A 25,842-nucleotide genomic window follows, 5' to 3' on the forward strand; every position below is an offset into this window, starting at 1 on the left:
GACGCGTACATTTGGTGTTTAGTATCTTTGATGTTTGGTGTTCTGTAGATGGCTCGTATTTTATGTTGGTGTGCAGGTGTGCACATATGTGTGTGTGTATATATATATTTATATTTATATTTGGAAGCCCACCTCTCCATGCCATTTTTATGTGGATGTTGTTGCTTCTGATATGTGAGACTGATTTTCTCTGTCAGTCTAGCTCTTGATAGGCTTACTCAACCTGAGGGTATATAAACAAGAACCACCAATATGAAATATGTTGACAGACTTACAGCATCTTCTCACAGTTGCAGTGCTTACTATTGGCTTCAATCCCACATCTTGTTATCCATAACTCCTGAGCAGTTCAAGCCAACCAATTACAACTCTGTGGCCATGGGCGCCATCCGCCTAATTGGCCTCATTAGTGTCAGAAACTAACCGTATGCAAATTCTGGTCATATTCCCAGCAGCCCCCAGATCTGAGTAATATATGGCAGGGCTGCCAGTGTGTGGGTTGATCAGGATGTAGGTCTAATTAATACATTAACCAATGAGCTTAACCGCGGCGCTCCTGCCCAGACCTTCCATTGGCTTTTCAAAGCTGCTGTGCAGTTTTTTTTGTTTAGTTTTTTTTCCTGTTCCCAGACATATCTTCATCAGCACAACAATTGTGATGCAGTTGGCCTCAAATTCCCTTCCAACAACAAACATTGTCGTTGTAGAATACCAATAAGTATTTTAGTAGTTTGCTAGCAGTTTGTTGATTTCATGGCAACTAAATCACCCAATAATGTGACACAAAACTAGCTACCAGTGATGAGAACCTGCTTAAATGGGCTCATGTCACTGCTCTGTCCGAGGCTGTATTAACATTCGTTATCTTAATGTATGCTAAAAGAGCATAAGAAATGTGATCTATGGACTGCCACTTCTTGTCCAACTAATGTGACCTTTACCTGTGATCTGTATGTGCCATACCCACAGCACTGACAGTTCTTCCAGAAAAGATGTATTTTAAAATGTCTAGATTTTGTGTTGATGGATTGTATTATTTATTTGTAAATGGTTTCACATAAGTCGGCATTAGCTGCTATTGATAGCATGTAATGTCGCCTTATTGAAATTCTAGCTCGTAGCTCAGAATCAATTTATCCACTACCATCACCAGTTGTGTTTTTCTTTGTAGTTGCCCAACGATTAGCGCAAAAAGCCAAGCTAACAGTATACCTCCCAGCAACTCTTAAAGCTAATCGGTGCATTGTTCCAAGTCCCTGCCTTGCCTTAGTGTTCCAGTGAATTTGTTGGTGACTGATAAAATGGGGTTGTCTAGATCTCTTCTACATTTGCTGGAAGTTTGGGATTTAGACGCTCTCTCTGTATGCTTCCACAACTGTCTTTCTGCCTACAATATTTGTCGATTCCGTAGTGTAATCTTTTCTCTTTGCATACAACTGCATCAAGAGATTCATTCCAATCAGAAGACCAATGCCAATCATAGTATTGATTTCTATAAACTAGATTACCATTTTGTTTTATGAACTCCTCAATCAATGTTGATTTTTGGGTCACCAATCCTGGAAACCAATACAAGGTTAGATAATTACTAACAAGGAATGGGTTTCGGGCTCTTGTAGGAAAGCTCTGTAGAAACCAAGCTTTGGCCTCAAATGAAGCACTGGAACTCTACATCTGTCATTTTGGCGCTGCGAACCGTAAGCTCAAGTTCCCCAATAATGCATTTCCCTTAACTATAAGCACTATAAAAGCAAGAAGGATGGATGGATCATCTGCAAATGCTATTAAACCGAAGAGATTGAGTGAAATGGAGGGAAAGGCAGAAATAGGACTTCTGCAACCCCAGCGTTTCTGACCCTTTATGGTGTTTTGTCACCTGTGATCGTCTCCTGTGGAGTTACGAGGCACAGGAATGGCTGCAGTATGAGATCATGAAGCCAGTGTCTGCTGCTGAAGTAATATTTCTGCTTTATGTGCCCTTGGGGATGTCGCACTCTCATCTAGTGCCTTGTCGCCTGTGAAAGCGAGTTCACTGTGTCTCGGCTCTGCTTTGCGGAACCCCATAGGACTGCTATCCTAATCACAAAGGATTGGATGTTTGTCGTGCTGACCTTCAACCCTGAGCAGGGCAGCTAAACCATTTTAAATCTGGACTTTGTCTCCATTGTGCAGGAATGCAGGTCTGCCGCTGATTTTGAAAATCATAAATATCCCTCAGAAGTTCGGAGCATACAGCTACACTAATGAAAATAGGCCCTTATCTGATCCCTTGATACTAGGGTCGTAAACAGCTTGTGGAATTCAGAGGTACTCAAAATCTGAGGATACGTGAGGGATACTCGTGGGTCACGGCCAATTTTAAAAACACCAGTCACGTGTAGGAAGCATTTTTCAGCAACGGAAATCTGTCAAGTGATATGACCTACACATGATGTCAGGTGTCATTATTCCAATAGCATTATTGCAATGTTCAGCTGGTTAGTAAATGTTCACCAGTTTGAGAAAGCTTCATCGGATGTCTTTCAGAAATCCATTAATCACAATGGAGAGCCAGTATTTCTACGTTCCTTGTTATCCCTCATACAGTTTTATATTTATCTGTGGCACAAGCACAACAACCTATGGCTACCCTGCTTTGGAACTAGGAATGTGAAACTGGAGATTGGTCAGCCATCAATAGCCATGGGCACTGAGCTCAAATTTGAAAGATTTCTGCCCTATAGCCTCAGAAACTGACTCAAACGCTTCTCTTTTCACTTCACAGTAGTGCTGATTGATTCGTGCTATTTCAAGTCAGTTCGGTTTCCATTCGATTATTAAAAAATAATCACGGTTTTCACTTTTGATTATTTGGGTGTGCATGTGCATGATTGTAGTGACGGCCCATTGCTGCTTATCACTTATTAACCATAATTTATTCACATGACTTTAATAAACTATTTCAGTTGTTTGTTCGTTTTATTTGATGACTAATTTGATTCCAAGTCATCATCATTTCTATAGAGCTGCTGCCTATGCTGTCTGACAATCACTGTTTTGTTGTTCTTTTAAGTACAGTGCCTTCGTAAAGTATTTAGACCCCTTCACTTTTTCCCAATTTTGTTACGTTACAGCCTTTATTCTAAAGTTGATTAAATTGTTTTTCCTTTCCTCGAAAGTGAGCTCCGTTGCATCCTGTGTCCACTGACCATCCTTGAGATGTTTCTACAACTTGATTGGAGTCCACCTGTGGCAAATTCAATTGATTTGGAAAGGCACACACCGGTCTATATAAGGTCCCACCGTTTACAGTGCAAAATCAAGCCATGAGGTCGATGAAATTGTCAGTAGAGCCCCGAGACAGAATTGTGTCGAGGCACAGATCTGGGGAAGGGTACCAAAACAATACTGCAGCATTGGAAGTTCTCCAAGAACACAGTGGTCTCTATCATTCTTAAATGGAAGAAGTTTGGAACCACCTAGACTCTTCCTAGTGCTGGCCGCCCGGCCAAACTGAGTAATCGGGGGAGAAGGGCCTTGGTCAGATAGGCGACCAAGAACTCAATGGTCACTTTGGGTGAGCTCCAGAGTTCCTCTGGAGATGTGAGAACCTTCCAGAAGGACAACCATCTCTGCAGCACTCCACCAATCAGGAATTTAGGGTAGAGTGGCCAGATGGAAGCCACTCCTCAGTAAATGGCACATGACACCCTGCTTGGAGTTTGCCAAAAGGCACCTAAAGGCCTCCCAGACCATGAACTCTTTGGCCTGAATACCAAGTGTCACATCTGAAGGAAACATGGCACCATCCCTAGAGTGAAGCATGGTGGTGGCAGCATCATACTGTGAGAGTGTTTTTCAGCGACATGAACTGGGAGACTAGTCGGGATCGAGGGAATGATGAACGGAGCAAAGTGAAGAGATCCTTGATGAAAACCTGCTCAGGACCTCAGACTGGGGCGAAGGTTCACCTTCCAACAGGACTACGACCATGAGCATGCAACAAAGACAACGCAGGAGTGGCTATGGGACAAGTCTCGGAATGTCCTTGAGTGGCCCAGCCAGAGCCCAGACTTGAACCCGATCTCCGGAGACACCTGAAAATTGCTGTGCAGCACCACTCCCCATCCAACCTGACAGAGCTTGAGAGGATCTGCAAAAAAGGAATGGGATAAACTCTCCAAATACAAGCATGTGCCAAGCATGTAGTGTCATACCCAAGAAGACTCTAGGATGTAATCACTGTGAAAAGTGCTTCAACAAAATACTGAGTAAAGGATCTGAATACTTATGTCAATGTGATATTTCCTGTTTGTTTTTAAAAAATAAATGACCAAAAACCTGTTTTCTTTGTCATTATGGGGTAATGTGTGTAGATTGAAGAGAGAAAAAAACTATTCAATCAATTTGAGAATAATTTAACGAAATGTGGAAAAAGTCAAGGGGTCTGAATACTTTCATGAATTCTCTATACCAACTATCAATCACTTCGATCATGTGAAGCAACAGCTGCTCTCTATATCCCCTCACAATCACACGTTCTTCTGTCTTCAGTAGCAGGCATAAAAGAAACACAGACCAGACAAATAGATGCACAATGGATTATGGTAATTGCAGTTAATTACCACGTTTTGTGCGCTAAACTATGTAGAATATTGGCCACATCTCCCTACTACATTGCACAGTTCAGTCTGGATCTAATGTATCAACAAAAAATAACATTGAGCATTGAAATCTCATAAAATAAACAAACAAAATGGAGTTCAAATAATTTAACCAATTTAGGTCAAGTTAATTTTATAAAAATAACCGAAATGTTGGTTAATCACTCAGCATTACTTCACAGACCATTACAAATAGGCACCTATACCTCAACCGCATGAACTTGGTCTTTGGAGAAATGCCATGAAACGCTGTAATACAACTTTGATTTGAAGTCTGTGGATTATACAAGCTAGTTAATAAGTTAGACTCCTCTGATTTCAGCATTTGTACATAGTAGTGCCTCCAAACCACATAAAAGGCCAAGTGGGTATAGCAGGACTGGAACATGCGTTTCCAAAAAGATCCCTGAGCCCAGCAGCCACCCGCATCCCCAGACACTTGCAATGCTCACCCTGTCTGACCCTGTGACCCGGCTTTAATAACTCCCAACTGGGTCACAGCCCACAGCCTTGTGATTCCATACCACAAATTCCATACATTACTTAGAGGTGTAACCGGTCATGAGGATAACTGTTATGATACTGATAATGACAAATGTATGCATTTCACAAGGGCAAGTGTCCACTTGGGTTATGACGGCGGCCATTTTGTATGCCCGTAACGCTCGCTTGGCATCCGATGCGGTGAAGAGGAAAATGATTAATTGAGCCAATTGAGCTGGTGGGTGATCAGACGAGCTGGATGGGTAGAGCCAGAGATTTTTGGGAGTTTGGCCAGGATCACAGGATGGAGATGAGGGGGCGGGGTGGTGATGGCAAACACCCTCCCTGCGCCTCTGTGATAAGCACCCCCCACCATCAGACAAAACTAATTGTTTCAAAAAATGAAATTTGAAAAAGAGGAAGATCTCATAGTCTTGTGTGAAGTTGAGTCAGAAGGAGGTGAAGAATTTCCTTGTCTTCTCCCTCAGTCTTTCTCTCTCTCTCTCTCTCTCTCTCTCTCTCTCTCTCTCTCTCTCTCTCTCTCTCTCTCTCTCTCTCTCACCCTGGGTAAAAGATGTGGTGCCACCAGTGTGTTTGGGATGGTGAGGTGCAGGAGTTTCATCAGCCAAATGAATTGTCATGATGCAGATCATGCGTGAAATGAGCTGCAGATTCCACCGTGTGGTTGCAAATGGTCTTATTACTATTGTACCCCACCATCTGGCATTTGTCTTGTTTGGTCAACTCTCCAAACCAGTTATGCCAAGCAGCATTGGTAGACCGATTGTGCAGACATATTGACGTTAAGGTGTCTGGATGTGGTGGATTTTTCGGGTGCCCCCCCCCCCAAAAAGAGGCAGACATTTTGGCGTGTGTGCATGCTCTGATCTGATCGACAGGCAGCAGTGGCGTGCGCATAAAGAAAATGGTGTGTGTCGGTGGGGGGATGGGCGATGGGGGGAATTAAGGGTTGGCATTATGTCAGGGTAGCGTGTCAGAGCGCTCATCTTTTTTCTGCTCAATCTTCCTCTATCCGCCTACCCATACCCTACCTCTCTTACACACACACACACACACACACACTTTTTTTTAGATAAGGGTAGTGTAATGAAAATGCATTCCTAAAAATAAAAAAAAAGCCAGTTGTGGGTCAGTACCTTCAGTACCTTTGAGGGGCCCCCAGAAAGTAAGTATGTGTGTTTATTTTTACAACTACGGGGAGAGGGAAAAAATGTGTACTTTTTTGGGGGGGGTAGGGTGCAGGAGAAGGGAGGGGTCGCTTATGCACACTTCTTTGTGGTGTGGCACAGCTGTAGTAGAATGCCGAAGAGGAGGGGGAGGGTGGATGAGGGGGGTTACAAAAGAGTGCCTTATGTTGGCATGGCCTGTTAATTCCCTGTGTGCTGAATTTTTGGGGTAGGAGGCCCTCCTCACTGTCACTGTGGTCCGACTATGCTACTTGTAACAACCTGTGTGTGTGTGTGTGTGTGTGTGTGTGTGTGTGTGTGTGTGTGTGTGTGTGTGTGTGTGTGTGTGTGTGTGTGTGTGTGTGTGTGTGTGTGTGTGTGTGTGTGTGTGTGTGTGTGTGTGTGTGTGTGTGTGTGTGTGTGCGTGTGTGCATTGCTGTGGAATCCCTCTGGATCAATGGCGACGTGAGGTGAGGAACTCTATACAGAGAGAAGGGTGGGGGTTAAAGGAAAAATTGTGATTTTGGGGTAAAGGGGATGATGTTCTTTTCTCAAATTGTCTCTCCTCCCTCTCTCGCTCTCCCTCTCGTACAGTCTCTTTCTTTCTTTTCGATTCCCTTAGCTGCTGCTGCATTGGCTGGCAAAGTGCCCAAAGCTGTGAGTCTGGCATGGAGTGCGCGTGTGCAGGAGGGAGGGGGGAGCTGGGGGGCGTGGCAGAGGTTGAGCGCAGGGGTGTTCGTTTTAGGCGGAAGGATAAGGGGGAGAGGGTTGTTGGGTAGAAAGAGTCTGGTTTGTGTAGCAGCTGACTGAAACAGTCATTATATTATGTAAAGGCGGACGGGGGCACTGTGTGGGGGGAGACTGACGTGCACCACAGTAGCCACTCTGATTGGCTCGGGCCAGTGCCATTGTTGGCCATGCACGTGCTTGTGCTTTATTTTTTCCCTTCTTCTTCCTCTTTCTCTTATTAGAGGTGGGTGGCTTGGCATGGAGGTTGCAAGAGTGTTTATTTATTTTTTTACGCGAAATGGAGACTGTGATTCGCATCATGCCTTTGAGGCATCCAAAATGAAACGAGGTGAATGTGCACTTGCATTGCCCCGACATTCCCTGAGTCCCTATTATTGAGGAGGGGATAGTAGGTTATCATTAAAGATTCCACTTTCTTTTAAGGAACTGCTTCAGATCTGGAGATGATAATATTGAGATGTAACAGAATGACAGGCTGCATGGATTTAATGGTGCCAGACAGAAGGATAAGATAATGCTATAGATGAGGGGGAATGATAAAACGACACCACAAGGAATAATCCGCTATCAGGGAAGTGATAAAGTGATTAAAAGGGGCCAATTAAATCTCTATTTGAATTCCAATTGAGGAGGCTCTCGTTACATGACATTTTTGTAGAGTTAGATGTTGTGCCCTTGGGATTAATTAGTGATGGTTCCTGTACAATGCTGCAAGTGAACTACTATTGCTGATGGCTCAGTCTTACAAAGGTCAGTTCAAAGCAGGTGTTTGCGTACTGTGACCCTTTGAGGGACAAATAAATCTAACGAGATTCAGTGTTGAAGTTGAGAACATTTTGGACTCTAACTTGTTGAAAAGAGTCTCTGCGCTCTTCTAACAATGCACATTTCAGTAATTTAATGTGCCAAGCTTTTTCGTCTTACTCTGACAAAGGTCTTTGTATCTGATTGTCTCTAATAGTTTAAAACAGAATGGGACTGTTTTGAGAAGCCAGATAAAGACTTTCCCTTGAGGTGCTTGTCCTCTACATTGCCCTTCACTTGTCGAGTGTGGTCTGAGAGTTGTGTGTTCAGGAGCTCAGATCCAGATCCTTTTTGTAACACAGTTCGAGGTCTGACTCCATGTTTTGTAGGTAAACGTGATTTTGAAACAGCCCCATGCATAGATGAGACACTCATCTATGCTTTGGAAGGTTCTTTGTGATAAAAGTTATTCTATTTTGGCAGTTGGGATCCATTTGTCTTTGAGACCATTTAACATCTGGACATTACTTTACTGGTGGTGGAGTCTTTCTTCGGTTTCAAGTTTTGTGAGACTCATTTAAACCAGGATTGAAATCTCTGTGCTAAAGCAATAGGCAAAAAACGGAATACTTCACAAGAAAGTAGACTGTTGGAATGCATTGTGAGGACCAAGGATTCATTGGAGCGTTGGTGGAAGTCTGCTCGCTGTTGACTTTCGGTCAGAGGTCCTTTGGTGTATCTGGAGACTGTGTTTTTCGTACCGTACCTCGTCAAACGCCTCCATCTCTGCGAGGTCAGATGCGAATCAGACCCCATCAGTCAACATGGCTGAACACAGAGCAGTTAGTCTAGCAGCCTCCGTGCCTTTCACCAAGGGGAATAAGGTCAGAGCGTCAGTGGTAACACTGTACCATAATAATGCTACTGTATAACTTATAGGCCCTGAAGCATTCCTCTGTGAAAAGGTATTATTTTTCATTTACATAACAGAACTGGAAGGGTAACAGTTACGACACACATGGACTCCTGTTGTGATGGGGAAGCGTCATATGACGGAACACCTGCATTGAGGTTGGTATGTGTGACTACAGACGAGGCATCACCCATGGTGCTACTACTACAGCACTGTTTGACTGTTGGTGCAGTGCACTCATATATGCATCACTGAAGGCCTCCTCTGTTATTAAGAATGAGCTCGGCTCTCCGCGGGCATTGTCTGAATACGAATCTAGATAGTTTCTTAATTGGGATGGTTTTTCATCAGATGCTGTCTATCTGCAATGGAAATCCATACAGATATGCTGCCAGGGAAAACAGATTTTTTTGATGTTGTAGAAAATCTTGGAAATACCTGAAGATTTCTAACTTAGCCAGCCATATACATCCATAGATTTAAATGTACTCCGCAGGGTGTCACCAACATCTTGTGCTTTGATCTGCAGGTGTTTATTTTCTGCATGTCTTTTGCTCCTTTTTAACATTGTTGTATTTTGACTGCAATCTTGTGTTTTGTCTACTTGTAGACAGCGGAGAGGTTTTTGTAAGTTCATTTCTGAAATGTGTGCTTATTGTTATTTTTTACCTCAGAAAGTCCTCTCTATGCAGAGCAAGATTTCTAGGAACCAATGCAGATGTCAGAGCACTCACTGTGCAGTGCAACACCTGATAGTAATGCACTTAATCTCAGGCTTGCTGTCTATGCTGACTGGAATACAAATGTATTGGGCAGATAGGGAGTTGCCAGTAGACAAAAGCCGACGCACACTGTCTAGTGCGTCTGTCCTCCGGCCATCCATAGCCCACCCAAGCGAGCGTAACCTAGTGTGACTAGCACGCACACACATGATCATTTAGATCACTTGTACGTGACATGGTCAAACCCGAGCAGACCCTGTATGTATGCACACAATTTAACTCGGGGGCACTTGAACACGTATGACCTCATGCTCATATGTTCTCCACCCACATTGAACATCTACTATCTAGTATGATCTGGATTGAAACTGGCCTCTGATAAATGTTTCTTCCTATGTGGATATTATAGGACCTTTCTTTGGAATCTAGATTTCACGGCTGTACTGTAACGGTACAGACCGAGGGCTCCTTTCGCGTGATTTTTAAAGATGAATGTGCAAAACGTAAAATCTGATATTGTTGCCTTATTCAGTGAAAGTGCAATTACTGTGTCTGTGTTTTGAGGCTTTTTGCACTTCCAGCTTGCATTCCTGACGCAGGCTTTTGATTGGACCAAATGCTCAGTCCGCCTACTTATAGCAATCACATGACAAAGTGAGAGGTCATTGGTTGCCACCCAACCAAAGTCTTCCTCACTGGTGTGATCCACATAGTAGGGAAAGGGGGATACCTAGTCAGTTGTACAACTGAATGCCTAGAACTGAAATATGTCTTCCGCATTTATCCCAACCCCTTTGAATCAGAGTGGTGCGGGGCGGCTGCCTTAATCGACATCCACGTCTTCGGTGCCCGGGGAACAGCAGGTTAACTGCCTTGCTCAGGGGCAGAACGACAGATTTATACCATGTCAGCTCGTGAATTCGATCCAGCAACCTTTCGGTTACTGGCCTAAACCCCACACAATGGAATTCATCAAGCATCCCCTAAAGCAAGGTTCCCCAACTAGCAGCCCGTGGGCTGAATTTGGCTCACGGGTGATTTTTATTTGGGCCCCCAAGTTTTCTGAGCAAAATCATTTGATTTGTTATTGTTGGACCTAAGAGACTCTTACAAAAACCAGCAAATCTGTTCCATGTGATTTTAGTTTTGGGAATCTGCCCCAAAGTATTCCCACTCATACTAAAGAGAGATGTGATCGTATACAAATCTAAGCAAGGTTGGAAATGATGTTTTAGTCAAATATTCTCGTTGATGATCCCTGCCCTAAAGTCTTGAACAACAATGTAGGTTACTTTAAAATGCCAGATCAATGTTTCACACACTTTTGTTTTATTTGTGTGTTCCTTCTCATGCATTCATTTGGTGAATAGGAACTTGTTTTAATGTGACGACATGAATAACCGTCATCCACTTATTAACGTAATTGTCATTTAAGTCACAGGTCAATGCACCTGATGTCATCTTGTGAAGTTGTGAAATAAGAATACCCCCATTCACTCAAGGTGAAAGAGTTCACTTGCAGACTCACAGATTCACCGAAGAGGATGAGAACTCTGTAGGCTTTCAGATATATAAAAAAAAATGTTAAATCCCTCCTTTGAAAGAATCGAACATGTTGACTTTTAAGGGGTGAATATTAGTGCTATCAAGCGGTGAATATGACTGGTATCATCTAAATGTAATGCTTGTGTAATTAGTTAATTAGATGCTGTCAGGGAGTTGCCTGATTGAGTAGTTAGTCAGTGGGCGGTCAGGAAACTAGCAATCCCACACTCTCAATTTTACACGCATGCACACACACGGAAAGAACAACTAAGCCTCTATTTTCACTATAAAATACATAGCTGCAGGGTGAGACTGTTCGTTTTGATGTGTTATCTTCACATAGGCTCACTCTCAACCATGGTTCATAAGTATCTGTGAAATGCTTTAAAATATCTGGTTGAATTGATTTAAATTGCATTGAATTGAACATCATGTTCCTCCCTCCCTTCCTTAGTTTCCAGGATGGAGCGGATGTCTGAGGAGGCGCTGAGGCTGAACCTGCTCAAGCGGGGCCTGGAGACGTCCGAGGAGCGTGAAGAAGCCCTGGCCAAGCGCCTCAAGATGGAGGGCCACGAGGCTATGGAGCGCCTCAAGATGCTGGCCTTGCTCAAGCGCAAGGACCTGGCCGCGTTGGAAGGGGCGGCAGCGGTGGCTGCCGGATCCCTGGACGGCAGCAAAGGGGGGCCGGGGGGGAGCCGCCACCACCACCACCACCACCACCAAAGTATGCTGGCAGGCGCGGCGGCGGCCTATGAGGAGAAGATGAACGGGAGGCTGGGGGGCCACGGAGGCCCCAGTAAGAATGGCAAGGAGAACATGGTGGACGAACCAGTGGACTTCAGCGCCAGAAGAGGGTAAGAATCATGATTAAAATGGACGTAGGACAGGTGATTCGTGGGTAATTGCAGATTGAAATTAGTTGTTCAGAAGATGTAGACTTTGGAAGTGTATTTAGTTGGCACGTAAGGCCGATTTAATTTTTTTTATTTTTTTTTTACCAAAGCACCTTATACATGTACAATGCATATTGTTGTAACCTGTTTAGTATTGTGTAGCTCTATGTAGTGCTAAACAGAGTACACCATTCATCCTCTGTTAGTCATCATTCGTCGCTGATCCTGCTCTCTCCCACCTCCAGCGACGTGGACCGTGAGCGACACACTCCGTCCCCGGACGTGATCATCCTGTCGGACAACGAGGCTTCCAGTCCCAGGGGGACGCCCCACCCCGGAGAGAGGCTGCACCAGGCCAACCTGGAGATCTTCAAGGTACGTTGTCACCACTTAGCCTGTGTGGTCTAGCGGTTAGAGCCACTGACCCCAGAGTCTGTGTGGGTTCAAATCTGACCCACTGCCCACATACTCACACTCCTCCAACCTTTCCTGTCAGTCGTGTCAGCCCTTCACTGTCCTATGCATAAACAAGTGAGTGTGTACCATATGTGTTCTAGGGGAAGAATGTCGACGAGCGACAGCAGATGATCAAGGCTCTGAGGGAAGAGCTGCGTCTGGAGGAGGCCCGTCTGGTGCTGCTCAAGAAGCTTCGGCAGAGCCAGATCCAGAAGGAGAACGTTGTGCAGAAGGTTAGTATCAGCATTGACACCAATTTCATATTTCAATTCAGAAAGAAGATTGAAATATTGTTATAGAAAATGTCAAATGAGACCCAGCACCCTAGTATGTGACAATATACTGGTGTTTGAATTCCTTAGCCAACTACGTCACTTTACATTGGATAATCAACAGGTAACAAAAATCAAAAAGGGCGTTAAATATTCTAATAGCTACTGTATCTCACAAAATACAGGCTAATGCCACTCTTGTTTGAATGTATAGCCACCTAAACAGCCTGATACTAGTACAACCTCTACTCACGGTGTAAATATGAACGGCCCCGCAGGTAGCAGTGTTACCTAAGGCCCATATTTGAGGTAGTAGTGAAACTGTGGTAATACACAGACATCTCAATGTCAGAGCAGGAGTAAACATAGCATAGATCTGTTATAGGGTATCAGTGACGTTATTGTGTGTGGTTTGTGTCTCTGTTTGAAAGAGTGTGTGTGTGCCACATTCTTCTGCCAGACCTGACCTTAATATTTATATGTTGTATCATAATTTATAATATATTGCAGCAATTGATTTATCATCTTTATATTGTTCTCTATTGTTTTTAAATTCAAACTATTCTATTCCAAACAATCCAGGTACCTGTGGTCCAGAATAGCCCCTCTTCGGTGCAGCCATCCCCCATCCACAGTTCACAGGGGATGGGAAAGCTGCCGGTGCGCCCTGGCATGCACACCCCGGAGCCCCAGAACCTCCGCACTGCACAGGTGTGTGTGTGCGTGTGTCTTTGTTTATTGCAGTGATTTTGGCAGTAGCCTGACTGGAACACAACCTACACCCCTGGTCTGAGTCAAACCTGCTATCCACAGCTCCAAAAGCATTATTGCTCCTTCAGTTGGAACGTCTTGTAATGCATTACATACCAACGCTGTAGGATCAATACTGTATGCTAATTTCTATGTGCATGCTTCGGCAAAACTATTTCACTACTCTTTGGATCATGTTTGTGTTTTGAAAAGCATATGGTTCCTGGTTAGGTTGATATCTTACATCTATATATGGAAGATGGAGCTATGATCCCTTGAATTGGACTGGGTTGGTCAGGTCAGCTGTTTATGTAAGCAGTTCACATTGACTGTCTGAACTGTGAAGATAAGGCCACGTAAGTATCTATTGCCCTCTAGTGACAACAAACGGTACAACATATACCCATTGTGTTCGTGGCTGACTGGCTGCCTGTATTTCAATGGCACACTCAGTGTAGCAAATGTGGATTCCCGGTCAATTCATTTGTGGAATTAATTCAAATGTATCCACATTTAATTGTTACCCTGTCATGGTTCTCCCCATTTTTATTAACCCTCTCTTGTCTCTATCACTTTCTCACCTTTTTCTGTCCCTCTTCCTCCATCCCTGCTGGACATTCATTCTCTTAATTTCCTCTAACCTTTCCTTTTACCTCTCCACAGGGTCACACAGTCATCAGGTCGGGGGCCAACGCCTCCCTGCCCCCGATGATGATGTCACAGAGGGTCATCGCCCCCAACCCGTCCCATCTGCAGGGCCAGAGAATGCCCTCCAAGTCTGGCATGAGCCGCTCTAGCACGGGCAGCATGAGCAACGTCAGCTACCAGCAGGTATGGTGCTCTCTACTTTTCAGCGAACTCCGGTTGCATTTCGACTCTACTCTTCACCCATGAGTATCCACTCAGTCACTCCACCTCCTGCATTTTAAAAGCATTGGATCAGTGCAAGCATGGCTGGAGGAAGTTTCCACCATATTCCTTGTACCACTACATTCATTGAGAATGTGTAAAAGTCATAAAGACCACCCAGAGAGGACCATTCTGTGTGAAGAATAGCAATCACTTCAACTTGTCTCACGGTCTTTCCGCTGTGCCCCTTTTCCCTCGTGTGTTGAACGCACCACAGCCCACTAGCCAGCAGGTGACGGCGTCCCAGCGTTCGGGCTCCTCTGCAATCTACATGAACTTGGCCCACATGCAGGCGGCGGCTGGCGGCGTGGCCGGTGTGGGGATGGGCAGCGGCGGGATGGGCGCTGTTAGCCCTTCCACCATGTCGAGTGGCACAGGTGGCGGCGGCAGCTCCGGCATGAGTTCCCTGGCGGACCAGGCCAGCAGCCAGGCGGCAGCCAAGCTGGCCTTGCGCAAACAGCTGGAGAAGACCCTGCTGGAGATCCCGCCGCCCAAGCCACCAGCCCCACTCCTGCACTTCCTGCCATCGGCGGCCAACAGCGAGTTCATCTACATGGTGGGCCTGGAGGAGGTGGTGCAGAGCGTCATCGACAGCCAGGGTGAGCCACTGCACAGGCACCGCTCCAAATCTCACTGCATCCCAAATAACTACTCATTATATGATCAAGATTATTGATTCTGCGCCTTAATGTGCTTAAAGTAACTGTCCAGTGAAAATCTAACTTTTAATATTCTGTTAATTTATCCTAAGTCATCCTATACTCATATTTGTGGCAAAAGCATAAATTGGTGGGGGGTAAAAACACTTCAACCCCAACTCAAACTTGTATCTCAAATAGACTGTTCAAAAAAATGATTTATTTTTCCTCCTGAGGATGAGCTGGTTAATCACCAGTCTACTCGCATGCATATTTGTAATGACCGGTATACGCCCACACCATTCTGTTTTTGGGTTGTCCACGCCATTCAAACACATAAAAGCTGTTTTTAACATACTTAATTCAATTTGGAAGGAAACTATTTTGCTCATTTTGTAATTAATTATAGGTAATATTTCATAGAAATCTGGAAAACCTTGACAGTGACTTTTTAAACTAACCCCCTCAAACAAGTTCATTTAAGAACCAAAACCTGTAATAATTGCTTCTTTCCTGCCGTTCATCAGGTAAGCTGCGGGGAGCGCTGTCACGCATGGAGCCCTTCTTCTGCGCCCAGTGCAGGATCGACTTCACCCCACACTGGAAGCAGGAGAAAGGCGGGCGTATCCTCTGCGAGCAGTGCATGACGTCCAATCAGAAGAAGGCCCTGAAGGCGGAGCACACCAATAGGCTGAAGAACGCATTCGTCAAGGCCCTGCAGCAGGAGCAGGTCAGCTGTTTAATAAAGCATGGATTAAAGAGATACACAACAGGCTTTACAGCAGGGTTAGGTCAAATATACTGGTATGCAGGAATGTTACAAACTACGTTTGTTTTAATGATAAGTACGTTTTGTGGCTGACCTCTTTTGACAGCTGTCAGAGGGTGTGACCTTATTATGTTCTAGTACCCTGAGCTGTCGGCGTGAACCAATTTACTTTTTCCACTTGACCACTGACATGCTCTGACTGTTGAAATCTTTCTACAGTAGTGTGTGCGGCTGTCCTTTTTGTACTTGAATTTCTTGTCTGTTTCTCTCCCTGTCCCAACCTTTTCTTCCCATCTGTTGTTCATTGTCTCAACCCTTATCTCTCGCTCTCCGAATGTTTAACAGGAGATTGAGCAAAGGCTCCAGCAGCAGGCGGCCCTCTCCCCCAGCACGGCTCCGACTGTTCCCAACGTCGGCAAGGCTGAGACCATGATCCGACATCACGCCCTGCGTCAGGTAACGGGCCTACACTAAGAAACCTTAGAGACAAACCTTTATTTGTTGGTTGTTGTCAGACCTCAAAAGACCTCATTTTGTTTTATATTGAAATGAGTCCTTGGCCCACCCCAATCTGTTGCGTAGATCCAGCTGTATGCTTCAATCAACCATCTATAGGCCCTATTTAAATCTGGGGTGTGTCTGTAGCTTGCAGCGTTTGTAGACTGTACTCTGGCACAATATTATATTTTAAATCGTTATGTTACCAAAACCATTTTGGTTGGACTGACATATCTAGAGGTCACTGATTTCCTCCACCTCACTCTCACCCTCAGGCTCCCCAGCCTCAGGCCTCCATGCAGCGGGGTCTCTCCAGCTCGGCGAGGGGCGTCCTCTCCAACTTCGCCCAGGCCTCCCAGCTCTCCGTGGCCAGCGGCCTGCTGGGGATGACGGGGAAGCAGCGCTGTGGAGGAGGTGGTGGTGGCGGAACTAGTGGCGGCGGTGGCAGCAGTCGGATCCAGCATGATGGCCGCCGCCAGATCTACAACATCCCCGGTGGGTTTTTGAGAACCCCTTATGGTAACACTTCACTTCGGCCTAAAAGCCTGCAGATATAATGCCATTACATGTTAGAAGTCTGATCCCTTCTGTATATACAATACATTTGGAAAGTATTCAGAACCCTTGACTTTTTCCAAGTTTTGTTACATTACAGCCTTATTCTAAAATTCATTTTAAAAATGTATCTGTCAATCTACACACAATACCCCATAATGACAGGTTTTTAGACATTTTTGCTCATTTACATTGAGCAAATTTTTTTATCACATTTTAAATAAGTATTCAGACCCTTTACTCTGTACTTTGTTGAAGCATCTTTGGCATCGATTACAGCCTCCAGTCTTCTTGAATGTTAATGCTACAAGCTTGGCACACCTTTTTTTGGAGAGTTTCTCCTGTTCTTCTCTGCAGATCATCTTAAGCTCTGTCAGGTTGGATGGGGAGCGTCGCTGCACAGCTATTTTCAGGTCTTTCCAGAGGAGATAGATCGGGTTCAAGTCTGGGCTCTGGCCGGATCACTCAAGGACATGCCGAGACTTGTCCTGAAGCCACTCCTGCATTGTCTTGGCTGTGCTTAGGGTCGTTGTCCTGTTGGAAGGTGAACCTTCGCCACGTCTGAGGTCCTGAACGCTCTGGAGCAGGTTTTCATCAAGGACATCTCTGTACTTTGCTCCGTTCATCATTCCCTCGATCCTGTCTAGTCTCCGAGTCCCTGTCGCTGAAAAACATCCCTACAGCATGATTCTGCCACCACCATGCTTTACCTTAGGGGTGGTGTCAGGTTTCCTCCAGACGTGACGCTTGGCCTTCAGGCCAAAGAGTTCAATCTTGTTTTCATCAGACCAGAGAATCTTGTTTCTCATGGTCTGAGAGTCCTTTAGGTTCTCCAAGCTGGCTGTCATGTGTCTTTTACGGAAGAGTGGCTTCCGTTGTCCTTCTGCAAGGTTATCTCATCACCACAGAGGAACTCTGGAGCTTTGTCAGTGACCACTGGGTTCTTGGTCATCACACTGACCAAGGCCCTTCTACCCCGATTGCTCAGTTTGGCCGGGAAGCCAGCTCTAGGAACAGTCTTGGTGGTTCCAAACTTATTCCATTTAAGAATGATGTAGGCCACAGTCTTCTTGGGGACCTTCAATGCTGCAGAGCTGTTTTGGTATTCTTCCTCAGATCTGCGCCTCGACACAATCCTGTCTCTGAGCTCTACGGACAATTCCTTCGACCTCATGGCTTGGTTTTTGCTCTGACATGCACTGTCAACTGTGGGACCTTATATAGACAGGTGTGTGCCTTTCCAAATCATGTCCAATGCATTGAATATACCACAGATGGACTCCAAGTTGTAGAAACATCTCAAGGATGATCAATGGAAACAGGATGCACCTGAGCTCAACTTCGAGTCTCCGAACAAATGGTCTGAATTTTGCTTTGTCATTATGGGGTATTGTGTGTAGATTAATGAGGAAATGTTTTTTATTTAATCCATCCATTTTAAATTAAGAATGCAATAATAAAATAAAACACGTGGAGAAAGTCTGAATTCTTTCCGAATGGTCTGTATATAATTGGTCCCGTGTGGCTTGGTGCTTGCAAATGTCAGTGTTGTGGGTTTGATTCCCACGGGGGACCAGTATGAAAAAGTACAAAAATGTTTGCACTCAATTCTGTAAGTCTCTCTGGATAAGAGTGTCTGCTAAATTATTAAAATGTAATAAGCATGTGTTATAATGTGTTATTATAATAAGTTATGTTTCTCTATGTAGCAAATTTGAAACATTTTTTAACTTTTTTTATTTTTATTTCACCTTTATTTAACCAGGTAGGCTAGTTGAGAACAAGTTCTCATTTGCAACTGCGACCTGGCCAAGATAAAGCATAGCAGTGTGAGCAGACAACACAGAGTTACACATGGAGTAAACAATTAACAAGTCAATAACACAATAGGAAAAAGAAAAGTGGAGTCTATATACATTGTGTGCAAAAGGCATGAGGTAGGTGAATAATTACAACTTTGCAGATTAACACTGGAGTGATAAATGATCAGATGGTCATGTACAGGTAGAGATATTGGTGTGCAGAAAAGTAAATAAATAAAAACAGTATGGGGATGAGGTAGGTAAAAATGGGTGGGCTATTTGCCGATAGACTATGTACAGCTGCAGCGATCGGTTAGCTGCTCAGATAGCAGATGTTTGAAGTTGGTGAGGGAGATAAAAGTCTCCAACTTTAGCGATTTATTTTTTTTATTATTTTTTTTTGCAATTCGTTCCAGTCACAGGCAGCAGAGAACTGGAACGAAAGGCGGCCAAATGAGGTGTTGGCTTTAGGGATGATCAGTGAGATACACCAGCTGGAGCTCGTGCTACGGATGGGTGTTGCCATCGTGACCAGTGAACTGAGATAAGGCGGAGCTTTACCTAGCATGGACTTGTAGATGACCTGGAGCCAGTGGGTCTGGCGACGAATATGTAGCGAGGGCCAGCCGACTAGAGCATACAAGTTGCAGTGGTGGGTGGTATAAGGTGCTTTAGTGACAAAACGGATGGCACTGTGATAAACTGCATCCACTTTGCTGAGTAGAGTGTTGGAAGCAATTTTGTAGATGACATCGCCGAAGTCGAGGATCGGTAGGATAGTCAGTTTTACGAGGGTAAGTTTGGCGGCGTGAGTGAAGAAGGCTTTGTTGCGGAATAGAATGCCGACTCTTGATTTGATTTTCGATTGGAGATGTTTGATATGAGTCTGGAAGGAGAGTTTACAGTCTAGCCAGACACCTAGGTACTTATAGATGTCCACATATTCAAGGTTGGAACCATCCAGGGTGGTGATGCTGGTCAGGCGTGTGGGTGCAGGCAGTGAACGGTTGAAAAGCATGCATTTGGTTTTACTAGCGTTTAAGAGCAGTTGGAGGCCACGGAAGGAGTGTTGTATGGCATTGAAGCTCGTTTGGAGGTTAGATAGCACAGTGTCCAAGGACCGGGCCGGAAGTATATAGAATGGTGTCGTCTGCGTAGAGGTGGATCAGGGAATCGCCCGCAGCAAGAGCAACATCATTGATATATATACAGAAAAAAGAGGCGGCCCGAGGATTGAACCCTGTGGCACCCCCATAGACTTCCAGAGGACCGGACAGCATCCCAAATGGCTTTTTAATTTGGTCACGATCATTATGAGATAATTATGATAATATGTGCTTATGACAAGTCTTAAAATGTATTATAAAAGCATTATAATGCATTTTACCTGAAGGTGTTGTCCAAATGTTTAGCATTCTAAGTAAGAGTGAGACACGATGGGCTTTACACATTTTTGCAGTATTTTTGTAATAAAATTTGTCATACCTATGATTGTCTAACAAACATCTAATCTCAGGTCAGGTGGACAGCAGGGTTGGGGTTAATTTAAACAATTTACATTCTATATAATTACATTTCCTCTCCCTGAAAATTAGATTTTATTCAATTAAAATTCCAGGTCAGTCTTTGAATTCAGAGGGAATTCAAACCCTCTCAATTCCAATGTTAGGTTATTCAAAAACAATAATTCCACAAATTCCAATTAAATTCCCTCAGGCTGATCATGTCACTGTTCAGACAGCCTAGCTATACTGGACATATAGAAATACAAGTTGAAATAATTTGTAAACAAATCCTGCAGTAACATTTTTTGTATTGAGTGCATTAACTGTGAAATGTATTTGTAATTTGTAATGTCATTCCAAATATTTGTTTTACAATTTCAATTGAATTAAAAAATGTGTACAGTCAAATTCCATCATTTGAAGATTGTGGAAATTGTAATTGAATTCAACGTAAATTAATTGAAGTTTTACATTGGCGTTTCAAATTCAATTGGAATTTACCCGATCCCTGGTGGACAACAGACACAGCAGACTCTGGAACATTTTGTTATTTTTTAAATATGTTTTATTATTAAATATGTTCCTCTTTCTTCCTCTCTCTCTTTTTTCCCTCTGTGTTTCTTCCTGTCCTTTTTAACTTCCCTTTCCTTGTTCATTCTCTCAACCTCTTGTTGAACTCTCTCGGTCTCTTTCTCTCCTTCTCTATTATTCTTGATCTATCTCTCTCTTGCTTTCTCCTTCTCTCCCAGGGTTGAACATTGCCTACCTGAACCAAGGAGGGGTCGGGGCCAACAAAGGCTCCAGCTTAGCGGACCGCCAGAGGGAGTACCTGTTGGACATGATCCCGCCACGCTCCATATCACAGTCCATCAATGGACAGAAATGAACCCCCCCTTGTCCCCACCCTCCCAATCCCCACCCCAAGGGTCACCTTCAACACCCCCCCACCATGCCCTCACAAAAAAAACTTGACCACCTCCCCCACCCCATTGCATGCAGTGCCTGTCCGTGTGCCTACCTAAACTAACCCATGAGAAACGACACAATCAGCCTGAGAAACGACACAATCAGCCAGACAAAAGACAACCAAACTGTCAGTGCATCTTCTCGACTTTCTTACTATAGCAAAAATTAATGCGAAGACTCAAATAATTTGTACTACTATTATTACTGTTGTTACTATTATTATTATTATTGTTACAGCTTCAGTTACTTATTAAGCTTTTCTATTGTTATTCTACGTAGAGCGCCTCACTTTCAATTCACACCCTTACTTTTATTTATTTTTGGGGGAGGTAGGGGGTACTGTTGCAGGGTTGCTTTAGGATATCTTTGTTTTTCTTTTCACATATAATTTTATTTTAGTTCCTCCCCTGCTACACTCCATATGTGCGGTTCTTTAATTTAAGATTTTTAAAGCATCAAAAGAGATGGTCATACCGCTATGTAAGAGAGAGATCATGCGAAATGAACCGGATCCACCTGGACACTGGTCCAATGACTGACTGCCCTGCTTTGAGTGGACCAGCAAAGATAATGGATCATAACCAGGAAGCACTATTAATATTTTTGTTTGACACAGTATTAATGGGAGCAAGGACAGGATCCACAAAGTGCGCACTAAGGTGTGGATAAATAGATAAACAAATCAATTAAATAAGCACAGGAAAGTACACCGGTGTTTGCGGAGAGAAAAAAATACATGCCGTGTCACCAGTTGAGGCCATGGCCTGCAGAGAGGAGGAGCGTGGCAGCCATTTTGGAGTCTGGCGTATCGTCCCATTTCGGTGCTCGGCACTGGCCTGAAAATGGGGTCATGAAAGCTGCACCCAACATCCCTCATTGCCCCTCAATGCCTCAAGTCCAGAGACTTCAACCCTTTCTAAACCCAACGTCCTTGTGGTACCGTGAGGGAAATGGTGAGGACTCGAGCTGGCGGGTAGAACGTTTTTAGTTTTCTTCTTGTTTTGTTGTAGGGTTTCTTGATTTTCGTTTTTTTTTTTTTTGCGGCGTCTCTAGAAAAGGCTGCGTATCTCAGAGGTACTTGCCCCAGGAGACGATAATTATCAAAAATTGTGAACAGATTGAAACTATTAAAATATCTATATGGATTATGTATCGATGACAAGCTTGAGAGAAAGGAGACTGATATGGATTTATCTTTAAATGGGAGAGACGTGGATCAATCATCGTGTTCAGGCAATGCACACGAGATGCCTCATTCTCGAGGAGCACTTTTCTTATTATGAATAAAATAAAGAAATTTAAAAAAACGTTTAAAAAGAGAATAAGAATGTTACAATTCACAGGTCCCCCAAGGTGCGGATGTCATCTGATTGTCTACAAGAGAGTCGGGAGAGACCATTGTCCAGAGTGTTCATGTGGACTTTATCAGATGACTTTCAATTGGTTAACCCTCTTACTTTTTTTTAATGATTTGAACAAGTTTGTTAACACTGGCAGTGACAAGTGATTTTGTCCATTTTTGCCCCCCATTGACCTTTGGGACGTCGGTCATATGAGCATGGTCTCACACGCCTGTCAACACTTACCACTGCCACGTACATTTCACCAGCAGCACTTTCTGTGTTTGTTTGTTTTTCGGTTTGGTTTTGAAGTCCCGTAGACTCGCTAAGCCAAGTTTGCTACAGGTCATAAAATACATTTTAAAGCAGTGTTCAGTCAATGTGCAGTATTTCTCAGAGGTAGACCAGCGGATCTTCAAATCATTTGGGGTTTGTCTGGCTGGCATAGGAACTAAGTATTTACATGTGCGTCCATGTAGAAGCTATAAGGGGTTTATGGCTAGTGTTGGGAAGATCAGACAGGACTTTTAGTTTGTGCTTAGGTTCAACGTCACAGGTTTCAGTCTTTATTTCAGGCTTTTAAAGGATTGTTGAATTATTTACTGCTGTAACTGCTATAAACCATATTTTCAATTTTACCTCTCACTGTATCAGGAATTTAGGTCAACTGTTGAATGACATAGAAAATGTGCATCTGTAGGCCAATGGCTCAACAGCGTATTATGTCAGTATCTGGTCAAGTAGGTTGTAGAATCAGGGGTTAGGGCACATCACCATCCTGATGGCCATAGAAAGACTTAAGTAAAGCCAAAGGACCATGGAAAGATCCATGGCAACACTGCAATAATATTGGCACTTAAAAATATCTCACCTGTATTGTTCACTGGCCTCAAAGAGTTGTGGAATTTGGGGTTTGTCATCCTCTTACACACTGACAACCTGTAAGGTTTGGCTGAGAGATTATGGCATTACAAGCACTGTTCGAGTGGAAGCTTTGAGGAGCTGAACCAATCAAGATGGATTCTTTGAAATGGAGTAATCAACTGATTAGATCAATCTTATGATAGGTAACACTCTACTATCATTAGGTGTGCACAGTTTAGCAGGCCTGACATGACAGGTTTACATTAAATTGGGTGCAAGCTCTGCACACTAGATACAGATTTTGTGTATCAAGTGAAGTGCACTCATGCAGTGGCCTATGAAATCTCAAGTCCCCTTTCCTAGTTCTCGTAAGTTATTTATACTGAACACACACCAAGTCATTTATGAAACTACCTTTTGGTTTGATTGGCAGGTGCAATATATAGATGTGAATGGAAGTTTACATTCAGAAGAGATTTGTTTTTGTTGCTTATACAATTGTCAATCAATTCCCTCTTTTGTGGTTGGTTAGAATAGGATGTCATGACTTTTTTTTATATCTGGGTACATTTTCTTTCCCATCCCCTCATATGTTTGATTCGGCTGTCTCATTTTTCTATGTCCTTTTGCTATGAAGCTGGACTTGTATATTGAAGCTCCTTTCTCTCTTGTTCTCTCTTGCAGACTAATAGACACATCCACACACCTTTTGTAATTTCAACCACAATCTTTTTTTGAAATGTCAACTGTTTTAGGGTTTTTAAATGTCCTATTTCTGATGTCTCAATTAAGTATTTTTGTTTTGTTATGTTTTATGTTTTCAAGAAAAAAAATAAAATTTAATCAAACATTTTATTGACTGAAATAAAAATTACATGATATGTGCTATGTCAGAACTAATAATGACTTAAATGTACATAAGCTTTTTTTTCTCACTTCGATAAAAAAATAAATGGTATATTGTGTAGAAAAGCAAACAAAAAGCCATGAATATAGTGAAAGTTGTCATTTTGTTTTGTGATCACTGTGTATTATTGTGTAACAAATGTGCAAAATGTATGGGATTATTCTTATTCTTTCTTTTAGACACATTTTATCCCTGAATGTATGTTTTTTTTTTTTTTTTTTATATATAAAAAAAAAAAATGTTGTAGTGTTTGCCGGAAAAGTGATCATTGTTCTGATGGTGTTTGAATCCATTCCACAGGCTTTGAGCTTGAAGAATGTCAGGTTCACGTATGTTTGTTGTATGTATGTTCTATTAGAAACTCAACACTGTTCAGTGTATTTCTTACTTTGGATGAACCCATGCAGACTTCATTTGTGAGGACGTGGCATGATCAAACCACTGACAGACAGTATTACCCCGGAGGAGTCATCAAATCCACAGATCTCACTCCGGAACAGCTCTCTGTGTTTTGTTGATTTCAGTTTCTGTATTGAACTACAGGGCTAACCATGTCTGAAATGAAAGGTATAAAAATTACATTTCCTTTTCTTTCTTCCATATGAATATGAAAATATGCTCATGTTTTCTATTGGAAAATATAAATTGAATTAAAGTAAAATGTTTTTATTTGTTTTTAGCTTTTTAAAATCTAATGTACTAGGAGCTGTTGGAGATGAGAGAAATCTTGCCCTTATCACCTTTGTTCTGGTCAACATTTGTTTTGGGGGAATTATCATGTAGTTTCAAACTGACTCCCATATAAGTGAGTTCAAGAATAGGGTTATGTCTAAGGCAGATAAAGCTGCCCATCAAGACAGTGTCATAGTTATGGGGTGTACTAATTGGGATGTTATTCTTATGGAGGATTGATCACATTTCCTGGCTAAACAAATGTATTATGTTATTTTATTGGTATCCTTTAATGTACTCTTGGCATATTAGTTATTGTTGGAAATACAGGGAACTTTTGAAGGGGGGTTGTATTCATTGCAAATAATTTTCTACATTTTCAAGTGAATATGCTGAAGTTTTTCTTTTATACATGTAAAATGAACTGCAATTCCTCAGTTTAAACATTGCATAATGTTGATGTTGTAAATTACATTTGTGAGAAAAAAAGTCATGGAGTCATTATCAGTCTGTATCAATTGAATGGACATCTGGGGAATGGGTGAAAAGAGAATTCATTTTTATCCTAGAAAATAAATCCCTTTTTGTTTTTTATTTCAAATATAAATCCTGACCTTTTGCACATACTTGATATTTAACTGTCTTCAAAGAAAAATTAAAATAAAAAATATTAATGCTGTTTGAATACTGCCAGTTGATTAATAACGATTATGCATTGACTGAAAAAATAAGCTAATTTTGGAGGAAATAACTTTGTAATATTTATCTCTTGCAAGCTATGTTTAATAAAGGATGGAACGATTTACTTCTGGATTTTATGACTTGTTTTCTACAAAAACATTGTTTTCCTGTGAAGTCTATAGGGGTAGATGTGTAAAGTAATAATTTGGCATTTACATGCCATTTAAGAGGCTAACCTTTTCAGCAACACAAGCACAAAGCTTACCTGCAAATATAAAATGCACTTCAAACTAAACACAACACCTGATTAAGAGGAGTTGGGTTAAATGCGGAAGAGGATTTCGGTTGAATGCATTTAGTTGTGCAACTGACTAGATT

The 25,842-nt window shown here is 42.9% G+C and overlaps 1 protein-coding gene across 3 annotated transcripts in view; it reads left to right on the forward strand.

Moving 5' to 3' along the window:
* LOC118398076 (transcriptional repressor p66-beta-like) overlaps positions 1-25,588 on the forward strand; it is a 46,545-nt gene extending 20,957 nt beyond the window's left edge. The window contains exons 1-11 of one of the 3 annotated variants that reach the window (XM_035793072.2): positions 7,293-7,391; positions 11,442-11,841; positions 12,126-12,255; positions 12,438-12,569; positions 13,191-13,319; positions 14,022-14,189; positions 14,485-14,866; positions 15,433-15,635; positions 16,020-16,130; positions 16,448-16,691; positions 20,784-25,588. In XM_035793072.2, the coding sequence (XP_035648965.1) occupies positions 7,301-7,391; positions 11,442-11,841; positions 12,126-12,255; positions 12,438-12,569; positions 13,191-13,319; positions 14,022-14,189; positions 14,485-14,866; positions 15,433-15,635; positions 16,020-16,130; positions 16,448-16,691; positions 20,784-20,920 (2,127 nt within the window). In that variant the 5' untranslated portion in view covers positions 7,293-7,300 and the 3' untranslated portion in view covers positions 20,921-25,588. Of the gene's footprint in view, positions 1-7,292; positions 7,392-11,441; positions 11,842-12,125; positions 12,256-12,437; positions 12,570-13,190; positions 13,320-14,021; positions 14,190-14,484; positions 14,867-15,432; positions 15,636-16,019; positions 16,131-16,447; positions 16,692-20,783 lie in introns of those variants that run through there. The other 2 variants (XM_035793074.2, XM_035793076.2) reach the window with 2 other exon arrangements.
* Positions 25,589-25,842: the final 254 nt, after the last annotated feature.

This window comes from Oncorhynchus keta, chromosome 19 (assembly GCF_023373465.1).
Source record: "Oncorhynchus keta strain PuntledgeMale-10-30-2019 chromosome 19, Oket_V2, whole genome shotgun sequence".
Lineage (NCBI taxonomy): Eukaryota > Metazoa > Chordata > Actinopteri > Salmoniformes > Salmonidae > Oncorhynchus > Oncorhynchus keta.